The following is a 17,362-nucleotide window of genomic DNA, read 5'->3' on the forward strand; positions in this document are numbered from 1 at the left end:
CTTCCTTTTGTCACCTCATTGGAAAATAACTGTCATTTCAGGAACTGTGGGGAGTATTCAAAACATCAAGTCACTCTTTCAGTAAAAAACTTTACTTTCTGGTTCAGCACACCTGTGATATTGTCAGTCCTGAAGCATTTTGAAACACCTGCACCCAACTTAAGTTGAAAGCGAAAGACTAAGATTGGGTGTGTATGGATCAGAACTGGCTGTCATCACATGATTAAAAGAGAAAGTGCTTCATAAAAGTTATGTGGCACCATTGTCTGCTAGTCCTTACAACAAGTGATTCATGCATGAAGGAATTTTGCCCTGTTTCATCATATGACGGTAGAATATACTACTATTCATGAAGACGTGCTTTGGGTCATTATTCTTGTAACTAATGATGAGCTGCTTTATGTGTTTCTTTTTTTGTTGTTTTGTAAGTGGCTAGAGAAGTTAGCCAAGGTAACAGGAAGTAACCAAAGGTGAACTCAGGTAAATTTTTTCTGTGGTGTCAGCAATAGTTAAAATGACTCAGAGAGCTAAGCTTCTGTAGCAGGCTTGAAGTGAAATTTCTTTCTTTTGTCCATTAGAAACAACATACAAAATTTTTTAAAAGTCTAAAACTAAAAATCATAGCTTTTATTCTTTTACTTTGGAGAATACAAGAAACTTACAAGTTTTTGCCCAATCGTATTTCATTGCCCAGTTTTCTAATATAATGTATAAAAACCTAGTAAGTTAGGATTATAAAAATAACAATTTCCATTCTCACTTCTGTAAGTTTAATTCGAAGTTCTGGTTGATCAGTCCACTGTAATAGTTGGGCTGTTGTAATGCTGAATTTATATTTGATATTGTACAAATGGAGTGTGTATATAGGGAAAGGCTTACACTCAGTGGCAAGTTAGTCAGGGTTCCCTGCATCACTCTTACCAGCAAGTACAGTTTTCTTGCTGCTTCCCCTTGTCCATTTCCATTTCCATTTCCATTTTAGTTACTCTTTGAAGCCATCTCCCAACTACCATTTAACTCTCAGGTTCCATTTGATGTTGTAGATTTCATTATTCGTCAGTTTCTTCACATCATACTGTCTTCTGACACTGGGGTTACTAAGATATGTAAGATACATTATCAGCTTTTAAGAAACTTTAGTCCAATGGGAGTGGACAGAAAGATGCACAGATGTGATATGTGTAGGAATGGAGATATGCAAAGGATATTAGGAAGAATTATTGTCTTATCCATTCCCGAGTAGGTAATAAAGACTGAGCTAAGTCTTAAAAGATGAGCAGAAGTTAGTTGCAAAGGAGGGACCAGGTCACACACACCACACAACCACTGTAGTAGAATCCTTCACTAGCTACCCAGGAGCTGGTTGCTGAAGGGTAATGTCTGGTCTGAAATGCTGATCTAAAATGTTCCTACTCTGCTGAAAGACTAGCCTTATTTTTTTTGCTTTTCTCCCATAAATGTGCAGATGATTTTCAGTGAGGTCAGAGATGTGGGGAAAAGCATTGAGGAACTAAGTGACTAAGATTGATCTTTTATTTGCTTGGTTAGTTACTTTAGAATATAATTTTAACAACTGAGGCTAGGGACTCATAATATCCCATTTAGGTAGTCTCACTTGAAAATTATACTGCTTTATTTTTGACATGCTTTATGAGAAACCACAGAATAGTTTCTACAAAAAGTAAGGAAAGATGATGTATTCACATCTTTTTCTCCTTAGCTCTATAGCATATGACTAGATTGTTTTATAAAGTGAACAAACTGTTTGTTGTAACAACTTTTTTTCAGACATAAAGCAATTAGAGAAAAGAAACATCTAAATTTCACATTATTCATCCGAGGCCCATTCAATTTGAAGTTTGAACTTCAAATTGGTACTTTTGTCAGCGTGATGACACTGACCCCAAAAGAGGTGGCTTTTCAATTTGCCAGTTCACGCCACAGAAACAAAGCCTTCAAACCCCAAACTTCATCAGAATTAGGGTTTAGGAGTAAGAATAATACTCGTTTTACAGTTTCAGTAATTCTTTTTTCACTCATTTAAAATTTATTTTCATTCTAGTACCCTTTTGTACCTTCATGTTGTTTGATTTAGATCATTTAGTAGTTGCTTTTTTTTTTTTTAATGATTCTTACTCTATAAAATAAGGATGTTACCTGCTACCCACCTGATAGGATGGTTGGAGAGTTTAAATGAACAAAAGATTTGTTTCAGTGAGATTTCGTAATGTCATATTTTTCACGGTTTTACAATTAACATTTTTTTCATTTTTTTATGGTTTTGTTAGTACTTTTTCACAGATAACTGTACTCATAAGAGATTTACCAAGTAGAGTTAGCAAGAAACAGTTTTGTTTTTTCTTGTTGTCATTTGTTGATAATCTCACTCTGCAGAGACAAGTACGTGTTGATACTCAGCCTCTGCACAGAAGATATCGATGTAGGATGAGCTCTAAGTGTAAACTGATGTTGGAATTGCTTATACCTCAGGTTATGGCAAGAGTTCCATGCTAGTGAGTTTCTAACTTTAGAAATTACCTTCTGGATGTGATTAGGAATGCTCTGGTAAGACATAAGTAAGCTTATCTCCACTGTCACTGCAGCCAGCTGGATTATCATATACTTGTTAAAATAGATTAAAAGGAAAAATCTTAAGAGGTCCGGAAGTCTTGCTGCTAGTGAAAGTTTTTCATTGAAGACTACAAGCAAGGAGTCATGTATTTATTTGAAGTTTCAGCTATTCACAAGTAACCCTGGAAGGCCCATTTGTAAGCTCACTGAGGTACCATGAGCCTGCCACGTGGGCCGAGGTCCCTGGACTGCAGTCTCATCCTAGCACTCTCCACTCTTCCTTGTTTTCTCTCCCTGGATATAAAAGAAATGATACAGTGTCGTCCACAGTGGAATACAAGGAGTTCTCCAAATGTAGCCCTCGTTAACAAAGATCTGCTATACTCAAGTTCGGACAGAAGCAACTGATGAGGCTTATTTTAAACTTAGTAATTATATTTTTCTTAAATTTATCATTATGCCATCAGATTCTAAACTGAATCAAACTTTCTGCCTTGATTATTTCATTCTCCCTCCATCTCTGTGCTTTGTCCCAACACATGGGTAGCATGGACTAATTTTGGTGGTACAGAATCTGTTAGTGACTTAATCCATTTGACATATGTCTTTTCTAAAATCAAGGAAATAATAAACTGATTATTTTCATTATTCTCCATTAGTGAAGATGTGATTACTGGGCCCGTCAGGAGATACCTCTGATTTCCTTTATCTAGATCCCAAGAAGTTAAATGAATTAATTTGACTTTTTCAAAAGTGGGAACAGATACTTGCCCAATTAATATTTCACCTTTAGCACTAGAAAACAGAATTCCCTTGACAAAATAATAACACATGCAGGGAATTAAAAGCAAGTCATCTCTTCATTAAAACAAGTCCTGTGAGACCTTAATTTGACCATATATAAACAGTGTAATTATTGGCTGTGTTTTAAATAAAACAATTAGTTCTGAACTATTATGTAATTCATATTCGACAAATATTAATGGGCCCTATTACACTGAACTAGAATTACTGGGTCATTTTATGAAACAGATCAAAAACATTTGAACCTATATTTTCAAAGTTTTATTTTGTTTTTAGGGGGTTTTCTTGAACACGTTTGAATTTCTAACTTGGACCACATTTATCAGGAGGCATTTAATCAGCTTATGTAAATGTTCTCAATCATTTAAACAATGTTCTTTTTAAAATTATAGCTAATTTAGGGGGGTTAAGTTTAAATTTTGGTTTATTACCTCTATATTAAGAAATATAGAGGTTATAAGCAAGTCAATGAAAGAATTAACATAGACATGTTTTGAAAAATCTTATACAAAATGTTAAGAGTCAAGGCTCTGGTAATATTTGGACAGAAATAATAAAAAATACATAAATATAAAATTTATGCATAGAAAAAGATATGTGGTATATATTAACTGTGATATTCTGTGTTCATTAAAACCTATACTACTGAGTGAGTATAGATCCGGAAGAAGTTAATGTAAGTATTTTTAAATGGGTTTGTATTTCTCTGATAAACAGCACTCTCCTTCTGTTTGTGATCATAGGATAAAAGCTCTGTAAGCTTGTATATGTTCATTTTTACTGCTACATCATGTAGTGTGCTCTTAAGATTGAGATCTCATTCCCCAGGAAGCATTTCTGTCTAAGATTAATTGCCCTTTTAAAATCAGCGTTTGATGTATTCCTTTGGCTATATCCTGGCTTGGTTTAACCCTCTTTGACCTGACCTCACTGACTATTATCGCTGAGGCTGAGTCAAAATCCTTCAGCATGATGTATGCACTTTAGATTTCAGCCTGTGGTTTTTCATGTCGATGGATTCAATTAGTTGGCGTTTTACTAATGAACATATCAAGAGGTTAAAGAATTTGTCAGACAGAACAAAATTGTTCAGAATAGTGGCAGTAAAAAAGCTCATCTCTTTGTTTTTCAGAAGTATCAAATATTTTTCAGAAGTTTTGCCTTCAGCACCACACATTCCAAGATAGCAAGTCAAGGCATTTTCTGCTGAACTATAAAATGTAAATGTGAAGCCACGAATCTAAACACAATGGTTACAACCTTTGGCTTTAGATTTCTATTAGTCCATATTCACAAGTGTGAACTAAAAAGCAAGTTACTAATCTGAAATTTTCTGATTAAAAGCACTTTCCCTTAAAGACATATCATCCATTTCTCTAGCTTCCTTTAAATTCGAAGTTTCACAGATTTAGTTACACGTATTAATAGTAAGAATGAAACTCATGCATCGCTCTAGAATCTCAAGTAACCTGTTTTTAAAGACTTTTAGGCCATATTCCTTGTTGATAATTGGCTTAAAAATAATGGCTAAAATGCAGATTGGGATGGGGAAGGCTGTGAACCATTGCTAATAGAAATCTCTAAAAGACAGGTTCATCACATACTCTTAAGTTCTCAAATAATGATATACTTTAAAATGTGTAACAAAGATTTTGGAAAGCTTTTTCCCCCCCACTTGAATTTTTCATCTTTAAAATAAAATAAGAACCATATCTAAAGTTTATTAAGTAACATCACCATAGTATGATAGGGCTCATTTGACTTATCCAGGATGCCCTCTGTGAAAATATATATTGAGAGCAGTACTAGTTTAATCCAGAGGGTTTACAGTGCTTAAGGAATTTTTTAAAATGTCGTTCATTTTGTTGTCTGCATAATGACTGAGTCTTTGGGTTTTTGTTTTGTCATCACGCTCTCTTTTTTTTTTCCTTAACATTCATAAAATCAGTGTGCCACACTGCATAATAATGGGACTGAGTAATGCAGAGTGTATATTAACATGAGGCCAAATTCTCACAGCCCTTTGCATGCCAGTCACTTAATTAAATCCCACAGTTTTTATATACCTTTTGGTATATCATTCACTTTACTGAATACCTAGTATGTCCAAGCCCTGTGCTGGGCTCTGTGCTGAGTGCTTTATTTGGATATCCCATTTGATCCTCTGTGCAACCCTGGAGGTTAGAATTCTTTATATACACTGTAGGAGGAGGAAACTGGGACTCAAAAGGTTAGGTGATTTGCCTAAGAATTAAAAACTAGTGTATTATGCTGGTTTAAATTCAAAAAGACATATTTTGCTTTTTAGGCATGAAAGACTCATGTACTAGAACTGGGAGACATGTAAACCAGTCCTCTGTTTTAGACCAGTACTTTATAAACTGAGCCATGGAGTTGAATCAGAAACTACCATGGGTTATTAGTGAGCAAGCAGCAGAACTTGGGTGATAGGCTCAATCCCACATCAACCAAAGCTGCTCCCACATTCACCCGTGTTATACATTGTATTTCTGCATAAGATTTTGTTTGAAGAAAAATTCTATACCCATATTATTATACAATTTATTTAAGGAAACATTTTAAAAAAGACTTTAGCTCAGAGACTGATTCAGGTCTGGAGAGGTTATATATTTTAAAAATCTTCCAAACGATTCTGATGGTCAGCCAGATTTGCAAATCATAGATCTAGACAGACACCTTCATTTTATATACAAGGAAACACTCTAAAAGAGATACACAGTCTGCCCAGAGTCCTTCATTACCAGAATTGGAATTCAAGTTGCCTACTTCCCAATTCATGTCTTTTTTTTTTAAGTTCATAATTTTCATGAATGACTTGATAGCAAATGTGGATTTTCTTTCTTTTCTTTTTGTTTCTATATATAATTCTTACAGTTTTAATCATACAACCAAAATCTGTCCAAATATATTTTTCTTAAAATGTCACACAGCTCTGAAATGCTCACTTTAGAATAGATGCTAGCATTAAGTTTGTTTTTATTAGGCTGTTGGTGACAATAAAACATTATATGATACATTTACATTTTTATCTTCTTTCATAGTACTTGGGCTTGTAAGTAAGATGAATATAAGAAATGAAATTTTATTGTGATGTTCTCTGTATCCCTAGAGAAAATGCTTGTCTCTGACATTTGTTGCTGTCCTTTTCCTTAATTCACAAACTCAAAGTATTTATGAACGGCTCTCCTTATATTTACAAGATGAATTAAAAGAGTTGTTTTTTTAATTGCTGTGTGGACATTGTACAAAATAATGACATATGTTCTTCAAAATTGTCAAGGTTAAGAAATGCAAAGAGGGACTTCCCTGGTGGCACAGGGGTTAAGACTCCATGTTCCCAATGCAGGGGGCCCGAGTTCAAACTCTGGTCAGGGAACTATATCCCACATGCATGCCACAACTAAGAATTCACATGCCACAACTGAGGAGCCCATGTGCTACAACTAAGGAGCCAGTGAGCCACAACTAAAGACCCAGTGCAACCAAGTAAATAAAAAAATAAAAAAATAAATATTTTTAAAAAGAAAAGGAAGAAATGCAAAGAAAGGCTTAAAACTGTCCAAGGTAAAGGAGAGTATAGAGACTTAAACATTAAATGCCATGTGTGATTCCTGGACTGGATCTTAGACTGGAGAAAAAAATAATTAGGATAGTTAATAACATTTGAAATGATTACACAGTAGTATAATATCAATGTTTTTGTTTTTATTTTGATAACTGTACTGTGGTTATATAAAAGAATATTTTTATTAGAAAGTATATACTGAAATATTTAAAGGTAAAGGACTTTCTAATTTACTGTCAAATGATTCAGAAATTAGTTATATATGTACACAGAATGATAAAGCAAATGAGGCAATTATGTAAACAGTTGATGACTCTGGGTGAAGAGGAATTCCTTGTGCTATTCTTGCAACTTTTCTCTAAGTTTGAAATTATATCCAAATCAAAAGTTACCCCCAAAAGTGCCCTGTGTGAGAGAATTTCATATAGAAAAAGTTCACTTGCTTACTGTCTCAAACGTTTGCCTACTTTAAAGCATCAGACTAACGTTTTTAAAAATCTGAGTGGGTGGGATGTGGAGTAACATTTTTCTCCTGAGTCATTTACTTTGTAGTGACATATTTCTTATTCCCAAGTATTAAATTCTAGATTCCCATTTTGAAACATAAAGATATATTTACCAAAAACATGATTTACTTTAGTAGCAGTATCATGAAATATTTCCTTTCTGTTAAGGGGAAAAAAATCTGCTAATTTTTCACTATTTCATTTTGTTAGTTCTGATATTGCCAAAATGTCCAGTCATGCTTTGTTGTTATTTACAGTAGCATGAATTTTGGTGATGGCGTATATATACTTCTTGGCTTATTTGGAAACATTTTGACTTTTTGTTGTTAATAACCAAAACAGCCTTTATCAGCAGAGCTCTTCTTTTCAACATGTTAATTTTGATGGTGTGTTTTACCACCAGCAAAATGATCCAAGCTCTGAAAACATTTATTGTCAGGCACCATGCTAGGCACTGAGGATACAGTGATAAATAAGAGAGAAGCTTTAGGTAATAGTTCCAAGGAAACTGCTGTCCCATTCTAAGAATCCTTCTGGGGAGAGTTATATTATCAGAGAAAGTCAGAAAACCAAAAAGCTAAATACACACAGGTGAAATATTTGGACAAATGTTGGCAGTGACAAAATTACATATTTAACATCTTAAACTGTTGTGTTGAGGGATATGACAGTCGTAGATCACCTCATTAGTTGTCTATGTTTAGGGACACTTTTATGTTCCCGATTAAAAGTGGCCCCAATTTAAACCAGAGAATCAGTGCTGCCTATTCAAGTGTCTGATAATGTGATTTGTTGGGTTTGTTTTACAGAGTGTTTGAATTGTGCTTATGTTCTCCAGCTTCTGCTGTACTGTTCTTCAACTGTCCTCTACTGTAACAGGGTTAGTCTTTTGCCTTTCAGACACCCTCTGCATCACTGTGCCACGTTGTATTCACTCCCACATTTACATACTGCTTCAGGCAGAATATTTTGAATATTCAGCCCTATTTCATAGTGTCCAAAGGTGACGCTGCTTAAGGAAGAACTTTACAGATAAAGAACTTTTACTCTTACACCACTGCTCTTTCATTTTTTTGACTCAGTGCTAAGTAGGAGGAAGATTCTGAGAATATTAAGATATTTCAAAGAAATATATAATAAGAATATAAAGAGAACTACACCGGAAATGTTTTTAAATATTCTAAGAACGATTTAATACAGTAAAACCTTGGCAATCTAGAACTTAGAAAGAATGAATCATTCCAGATAGCTGAGGGTTTATCTATTTGAATATCAACATTTTAAAATTTCTCAAAGTACTAATACTGTGCTTTCTATAGTATTCTGTATATAGCTTAACCTTTTAGTTATAAATGATTTACATCATTATGAAGACCAGTCATTATATTAATACTGTGATCACAACTGTGTAAAAAGTATGTATAGATGCAACAGAGATTGGTGGACAAATCAAAACAATGAGAATTTTTTTAAGTTAGTATTAAAAGGTGATATCTTTTTCCAAAATTGTTTTAAGCTATGACACTGATTCAGGTTTTTTTGGAGACATTTATTTGGCTATCTTTGGGGTTGATAGTATGTTTGTTAGGTCTTTATTTTGGGCATTCTTTTAGCAATTCTCTAGTGTTTTTGTGTCCTCTCATTGCCAGTCTGTTGACTGTCACCTCCCGGGACTGTGCTGCCTCTATTAGGAAGTTTCAGTATTTCTTTAAAAGGGTCTCTTGTTTCAGGTGCCAGCCAAACCATTATCACCATACATCATCAGCCCATTTTGCCTCGACATTAGAGCACTAGGGATGCAAAAGTCATTTCAAACAGAGCAGAAAGGGAAAAATAGGGTATTTCCCTCTCATACAGTTCCAGGAATTCCCTGTTTCCTTGTTGTCTTCTGTGTCCAGGAAGCTGAGAGATTTAGATGTTGCAGATTGAAAGAGACAAACCAAGAATTGTGCTTAAGGAGTGATACAAAGTTTCTTGAAGGTTCAATGTTTGTTTTATTTTGTTTTTTGTTTTTTGAAAAAAAGAGTTTGGTTTTACTTTCTTTGCTTTTCTGCAGCAACCAAGCATGCTTCCATTTTCTTTAAAGATTGTCAGTGTATCATACCAAAATCATAAAAGACACAAAACTAATCTTAAGTTTAATTTGTAATAAAATTTGAACTTAAGAAAAGCGTGAATTGCAACAACCTTTTGATTAGCAAATGGGCATTAACACAAATCAGTCAGGTTTCAGAATTCTGAAACAGAAATCCCTGAGTCAGACTCCTAGTTCCTTCTCATTAAAACCAATTCTTCCTCTAATAGTGTCTCTAAAATTTTCTCATACATATTTGAACAGTTTTATTGAAAATTAACTTACAGCTCCCATCTCTTTTATTAAACATCTTCCTAAACACTGATCTTATTCTTGTTGACTTCTAGACACATTTCTGTTTTGTATGTTTTAAATATGTATTGACCTACATCATACACCTGTCATTTTTTAATAGCCGTATAGTACAGTTTTTAATGTGTAGCTAAAATAAATTTTGGTCAGTGGGTGCAATGGGCTGTTTTCTCCACTATGGTTTCATTAACGTCAATCTAGGTAAGCACAGTAATTAAGAAAGAATGAATACTTTCACATATAGCAACAGAATTTTTATCAGAATTCATTGTAACCCTCAGGTTTCTGTTTTGGGTGATACATATTGCAACATTTGAACTTTCTCCATGTCCACATTTCCTGCTCAGGAAACAGACCAGGTTTAACCTGTTAAAGCAGTAAAATCCATTTAATTCACTGAGGATTCTCAAAGGCAGCAGATTATTTTCTCTTCAACTGTTTTGACTCTTACCGATTGTTGTCGGATTTCTTTCTTGGAATAGATGGGGAAAAAAAGAATCAAGTGATGATTCATGGAATTGAGCCAATGTTGGAAACACCTTTGCAGTGGCTGAGTGAACATCTGAGCTATCCGGATAATTTTCTTCATATTAGTGTCATCCCGCAACCAGCAGATTGAAGGAGCAATCATTTGCTTGCGTGGAATCATCCTTAAACAGGATTTACCAGAGCATGTCACCCTTCTGCTTCAGTCAGGTTTGGTGGAGGCAGCCTGACCAGAAACACTGCTGCAAGCCAAACAGGAAAAAGATTCCATGTCAGATAAGGGCACTCGGGCTGGTCTTACTTTGCATCACCACTGCTTTCCTCCACTGCCGTCATTAAACCTCAGCTGCAACATGAAAGACTTTACAGGACCACTGCAGGTCTTCTGTTTTCTTGTAAAATATAATGAAGCCGAAACCTTTGGCCTAAGAAGAAAATGGAAATATGTGCCACTCAATTTGTATTTCTGATTAACAAATAAACAGGGGTATTTCCTAAGGTGACCATGGTTGAACTTTAGCTCGAGGGAGTGGAAACATTGGTTTAATTTTCAAGAGAATTAGACTTAAGAAAGTAAAAGAGAAATTCTGTTATCAATAACTTTCAGTAATTTTTTGTAAAAGATCAAATTACAGTAAACCCATCTTTCCTTAATGAAAATTTCCTATGTTTACAGTCTGTCTATTGGTATGCAATCTTGTAACTTTGATAATGAACAGTGAGAGATTTTTAAATAAAGCCTCTAAATATGTTTTGTCATTTAATAACATACAATTTTGTCACTTTTCCAGTACTTTCTGATTCACATACAGTAGATGACTGTTTTTACTCTGTGTTACCCTTCAGACTGGTCATCGTTGGCATGGAATGGCTGTAGGGCATAGGATACCTTGTCTCAGGAGCTGTCATAGAATTTCTTGCTGCCAATTTTTAAATCTGTGTTATTTAGTGTTATACACTAAAAGTATAAATAATGTTATCATTTATTGTTGCTGTTTTATCACTGTAAATCTGTCAAATCGTAGTATCAAGCATCTGTATAATGTTGCTTTTTTGGGTTTGTTTTTTGTTTTTTTTTGAAAAACCCATTCCTTCTTAAGCTAGTGTTTTTCATTGACCTCAGGTCTAATGTTTCACTGTGGTCCCTGGTAGCCAGTCTTTGAAGTCTAAAGATTACCGATCTCCAGACTGCAGTAGCTTTTCCTTAACTTTACCAAAAATATTCAGAGGTTACTGGAGTTCTTATTCAAATAAGGAAATTTTTGCTGCACTTTATTACCTTGCTGCTGGGATTCTACCAGCTGGACGTACTTGTGCATCACACTTTGTTTCTTGTGAGCTAGCTTGCTGTTCATATTGAATGTCGACCCGTTTGAGTATGCTAAAAGACAGTATCAAACAATAGTGGTTTTAGATTCCAAAATAAAGATGAATGTTTTTCTCATTAAAAAAATTGTACGAATGTTGAAGTGAGATCCTGCTAGTGCTCACAGCTTCCTTTTTGCTTTTGTGATTTTCACTAATCAGTAGCAGACTTATTCACAGAATGAGATAAAGTTAGGCAATGATCAGCTATTCTGGAATGGAAAGTATAAGCCTCAGTCAAAAGGAAAACATAGGGTACCAATGTGATCAGAAAAACACAGAAGCAAGTAGCAAATACTTGGCTAATGTCAATAAAATGAAAAGTGCCATTTTAATAAGGCAGAAAAATAGTAATATTTGAGTTACTTAAGGATTAAAAAACCCACTGACTTGTATTTTTTCAAAAGAGGTTGATCTGAATATGATTGTTCACATTAAAAGTGTTTATTCATCTGTTCAGTTCGGGGATTTTCCCCCTTGATGTTTTGACAGACTGATGTGAGCGTCAGTGAGCGAAAGGATCAAAATGCCAGGCGTGCTAAGCTGTGAAGAAGGCACGTGTGGTAAGAACAGTAAGCCATAGTTGTTCTCCACAGGTAAGACCCACGTCAGGTCTCTGCAGTGGGCTCAAGCGAGCTACTGACCATTACTCCCAGATTTCAAAGTAAATTTTATCAAGCCATTTCCCATTTTTACTTACTTGTTCATTATTACACCAGCATCATAACTGTATTACTCTATTCTTGTCCCAGGTAAGTCAAGCCTCTGACACCCAGAGAAAGAATAAAAACAGAAATTAGTGCTGGCCTAAATATCTATTTTTGTTTCTTTTTATTTGAATATTTAAATTTTATGGTTTATTAAAAAATTAAATTTATTTTGTGTCTGTCTTTATTTCTGGAAGTTGGAAATGAAATTTGTTATAAATCAAGTTACCTATTGGGGAAATCATTAAAAATTTCCTCATTCTTATACCTGTCATAAAAGTTTCTCAAAGAGATAAAAGATAGGAGGGATAAAGGAGAACATGTGAAAGGAGACTGGAGCGGGCCACAGACCTCAGTGTGCTTGTGTAGCTCATCCTCAGTAGTGAGCATCCTAAGAAAGTGGAAATATGCTCTTCAGTTATTGGCGTTGTTTAACTAGGAAGGAATAAATTCAGCTAAATAAAGTAAATCATTGCTTGTCCTTCTTAATGTTTTTTACTTGGATGACTTAAGTTCATGGATAAAGTGAACTGATAAGGACTTTTTGTATCTAGAGACCCAAAGTAGCTTGCTCATAGTTTAAGTTGACCTCCTAGTCTTTAAAGCATGGGGATGTTTAGAACATGTTACAGTCAGTCTGATGTGAAGCCAGGGTGGGCCACTCCTGTTAGGCTCATACCCCTCCTTCACTGGAAGCCAGGTGGGGATTGATGGCTTGCTAAGAAAACAATATACAAGATCTGTTACTGAGTGACATTTACTTTTAATGGTTATCTTCCTAGGATATGTTTAAATTTTGTAGATTATGTGAGGTAATATCTTTTCTTTCAATTTTCAGAAATTTGTTTTACGTGGGTCATACCAAAGAATGACAGCCTCATGTTTTATTTATCATACTGTCGATATTTAGATCTGAGGTAAGTTGGGTTTCCTTTTAGATGTGACAACACCATTGAAATAGAAGTGTAGGATCTTGAGGTACAATAGGAAGAAATCAAGTATGACAGTATTTCTAGTCCATTCCATTCATGCTCAATCACTGGTGTGGAATCAGGCAAGACACTTACCTGACTCTTTAGTTCTGTCATCCAGTTAAGTGTTTTCTAAATATAATCATCTCTTGGTCTGAAAGTATTAAAAATTACTGACATGGGTGTTGGAGAGAAGGGAGTCATGCCTCTTTTCAAGTGATTTTTGAGATTAAATGATACTTTGTAATAAAAATTGATTTACTACATAGATTTATTTGGCGAAAGAATCCTTTAAAGTCTCTCAAACATGAATCACAGATTTGATTCTCCACACTTACTGGCACAGGTAATACTGCTGGGGAATCTCGTAGTCACAATATAGGAACCATAGGACCCTATTTTTAGATCCTTTAAGTGGTTCCTTAAGTATTTAAGTTTTTAAATATTTAACTACTCTTGTCAACTGACAGTATGTTGGAACGATCACCAGTGAGGTGAAGACCAATCTGAAGGTTTAGAAACATCAACGTGTTTCAACATACCAGTCAGTTCTTCTGAAACTGAGAAATTTGGCTTTCCCTCCATAGCTTCCCCACCCCTACATCACAAGGATAAATAAAGCACAACCAGGCTTTTTCCTCTTTGTTTTCCTCGGTTCTTAGTAGAGTGTCTTGCACATAGTTGGTGCTTTGCAACTATGTATAAAAAAGAAGAAAATTAACAGGATTATTTAATGACACTTTAAAATCAGTGTTAAATTTTCCTGGTAAAAATACCAGCTTTAAAAATAGGAAGGACCTTGTTGTTTAGAAATCAATATACAAAGTGCAGTGGGTGCAGGTTTGCAGGACTGGTGAAGATGTGCTTACTCAAATTGGCTACTTTCAGTAGGAACCACTGTGGATCAGATCCTTGCGTCAGTCCACATTCATTTTAGTTGTAGCGTAGACCACAGCACGGATCTTCTGTTTCAACATCACTCTAATTTAAGCAGCCCCTAAAGTTGGAGCTATTCTCATCAAGCATCTGGAGGTATTTATTAATTCTGGCCTTTTCATAAATGAGTGGTTAGTGTCTTGCTTTTGCCTCTAGACCTTACTTCTGAAAATGTAATACATTTTTAGCAAGGGAAACGTGTTAGCCCAGTGAGCAGGGTTCTTCAAACTGAGGTAGACTCTTAGAGCCATGTTTCTGAAAAGCTTTGAGAGAAATATTTGGCTTTCAGTCTTTTATATTGAGTGGAAGAGGTATTTGCTTCACATATTACTTAGAGAACACTGGTGAACTTTTCCTTCCTAATGTTTCCTGTGGTTTATAATAAACATTTGCATGGCATTTGTTTCTCACACTGAGCATCAACTGCACAGGAGCAGGGACCAGGTCTGTCTGGTGTAGGATTGTATTTCCAGGACCTAGCACTGTGCCCACAACACAGTGGACTATACTACATACTTGTTGAGTAAAGGTGGGGAAAGGCTATGTAGTATACCTCCATTTTAGAGTCCAAAGCATATTGATATAGTAAAGACTTTGGGAAGTTCTAAGGTTAAGAGACCTATTTGATCCAGCATTTCTCAAATTTTCTTAATTATTGGATTTTTTTCCCCCTAGTACCACATCATACTGAACTCTAGTTTGGAAAATGCTACATTAAATTGTTATATCCTAATGACCTAGAGTTTAGAGAGCAAGGCTTATCGCTGCTTTTCTGACAGCTCTATTTGAAAGTAGCTCTTAAGCTTCCGACTCCAAAAAAAAAAAAAAATCTCGAGCCTGTTGATGCCATCCTCTAGATATGTTCCATTTTTGTTAGTATCATTCTTGAAATTCATTCACCCTGTATATAATGAGTAATATATGCCAAGCTATGTGCAAGAAATACAAAAGGTTAGAATTTGTCATGGTGATGGTGGCGAGTCTGGCTGCACAGCAGTGCTGTAATGTGACAGCACATTCAGAGTAAGATTTAGTAAAAGGGCTGGGAACAACAAGATCTCTTTACAAAATTTCCATCCAAGTATAAAAACTAGGCAAGTGGTCAGTCCTTAGGTATGAAATTAAACAGGAATCAGGGATGAATAATTGCTCTCAGGGAGCCACCATAAAGGCAGGCGGAAGAGCCATGGAGCCGAAGTGTGGCGTTTCAGAAAATAATACTAGAGCACCAGGTGGGGAGGCCGTGCAGAGAGGCTGGCTTCATAGATGGGAGAGTTTCTGTGACATTGGCACATGTGGCAGGCATTGCTGATCTCGAGGGGGATACTGTACTTGTTTGGGAAGTGGTGGCTGTATCTTTGTGTTGTCTAGTGCACATTTTCCAAATAGGTTATGTTGCTGAAAGCTTAAATCCATAACTTGGATGTTGATATATTGGGTTTTAGCTTTCTTTTACAGAAACGGTAACTCGGTGACCTGTTACCTATATCTGATCTATTGTGTGCAGGCCTAGGGGAAAATTTCATGCCGTTTTCTAGGTAGGCCATCTCAACCATGCCTCCCTTGAGAATTTGGTCATTCCTAGTGCCCGTATTTCAATAGTTCCTTTCGTCATGGTTTTGAAATTAATTATCATGTAATATGAAATGTCAGCTTATCCTCATGTCTCTGATGTACCATAATGATGCTAACATTCATGTGTGACAGAGAAAGTTACTGATGATACTGCTGATGTGTGAAGGTATCAACTGGAGCCAACTTTCGATGAGGGCTAGCCAGGTTGAGGCAGGAGTTGGGGAGGAATGTATGTATATGAACAAATCAGGTAAACGTTAAAAGTTACTTTGGGGTTTTACCATGTATGAAACATACAAATAAAAAAAAGTAGAAATGCCAGATAAGTTGTGATTAGCTATATAGTTCAACTCAAATTCAGATGCATGGTGGACGTCTTTCATTTTAGGCAGAACAAAGACCGGGCATTAGTCTTAGAGCATTTAGGCTATCTTAGTAAAAACCAACTCTAATTGCTAATTCTGTGTTTGGCATATTCTCCCAGATCGTATAGAATTCTACATGATTCATCTATTCAAACATTTGTTGAGCAAATAGGGTAGTGGATGTTTTGAGAGAAAGAAGACATAGTTTCAGACCTTAAGGGACCTCTGTAAGGGGAGAGAAGACAAAAGTAATTACCACATAATAGTTGGATATTGCAATGAGACAGTACAAATAAACCACTATGAGAAAATGGAGCTGAGAGAATGATTTACTTTGAGCGAACTAGATGGTATCTTGCTTGACCTCTCAGAAGCATTTGACAGTTGATCACAGCTTCATTCTTGAAACACTTTCTTCACTGGACACCACACCCTCCTGGTTTTCCTCCTGCCTCAGCGCCTTTCTCGGTTTTGAGGCACAGGACATCTTTGATGATTCTTTCGTTTCTTCACTCCTAAATGTTGCAGTGCTCTAGGGCTCAGGCTTTGGTCCTCTTCTCTAGCTACCCTCAGTGTGTGAACTCATCTTACGACTTTTAATACCGTATGTTTTCTACAATATTAACTTCTCCTGAGTTCCAGGCTTCTACCCAACCTCTTACTTGACAACCATCTTAGATGTCTAATAATTCAAATTTTATTGAGTCAAAGCAGAACTCTTGATTTTCTGCTCATACCTGTAGCTCTCTCCCATCTTAATAAATGCAAACCAGCCCCAAAGCCTAGTATCTTTTATTCCTAACCTAGTCATCTTTAATTTCTCTCTTCACATCCATGTCTAGTCCATCAACAAGTCCTAGTGAGTCTACCTTAAAATATACCCTGAATATATTTTTTACCACTTCCACTGTTTCCATCTAAGTCTACGCAACCATTGTCTTACCTGGACTACTTAGTAGCCTCTCATCTGGTCTTTCCTTAAAATATGTGACATCATGGCAGTTCTTTGATCAAAACGTTCCAGTGTCTTTCCAGCCCACCAAAATAGACCTCATCAGTCTCTGCCTCCACTACTTTATCATGTCTACACACCTCCTTCTGCAT

At 35.7% G+C, this 17,362-nt stretch overlaps 1 protein-coding gene across 7 annotated transcripts in view; it reads left to right on the forward strand.

Moving 5' to 3' along the window:
* Positions 1–11,107, forward strand: part of ATG5 (autophagy related 5) — a 111,530-nt gene extending 100,423 nt beyond the window's left edge. For 5 of the 7 annotated variants that reach the window (XM_057739257.1, XM_057739254.1, XM_057739256.1 and 2 more), the window contains one exon: positions 10,336–11,107. In XM_057739257.1, the coding sequence (XP_057595240.1) occupies positions 10,336–10,472 (137 nt within the window). In that variant the 3' untranslated portion in view covers positions 10,473–11,107. The remainder of the gene's footprint in view (positions 1–10,335) is intronic. The other 2 variants (XR_009054331.1, XM_057739258.1) reach the window with 2 other exon arrangements.
* The last annotated feature ends 6,255 nt before the right edge of the window (positions 11,108–17,362 follow it).

This window comes from Hippopotamus amphibius, chromosome 6 (genome assembly GCF_030028045.1).
Source record: "Hippopotamus amphibius kiboko isolate mHipAmp2 chromosome 6, mHipAmp2.hap2, whole genome shotgun sequence".
Lineage (NCBI taxonomy): Eukaryota > Metazoa > Chordata > Mammalia > Artiodactyla > Hippopotamidae > Hippopotamus > Hippopotamus amphibius.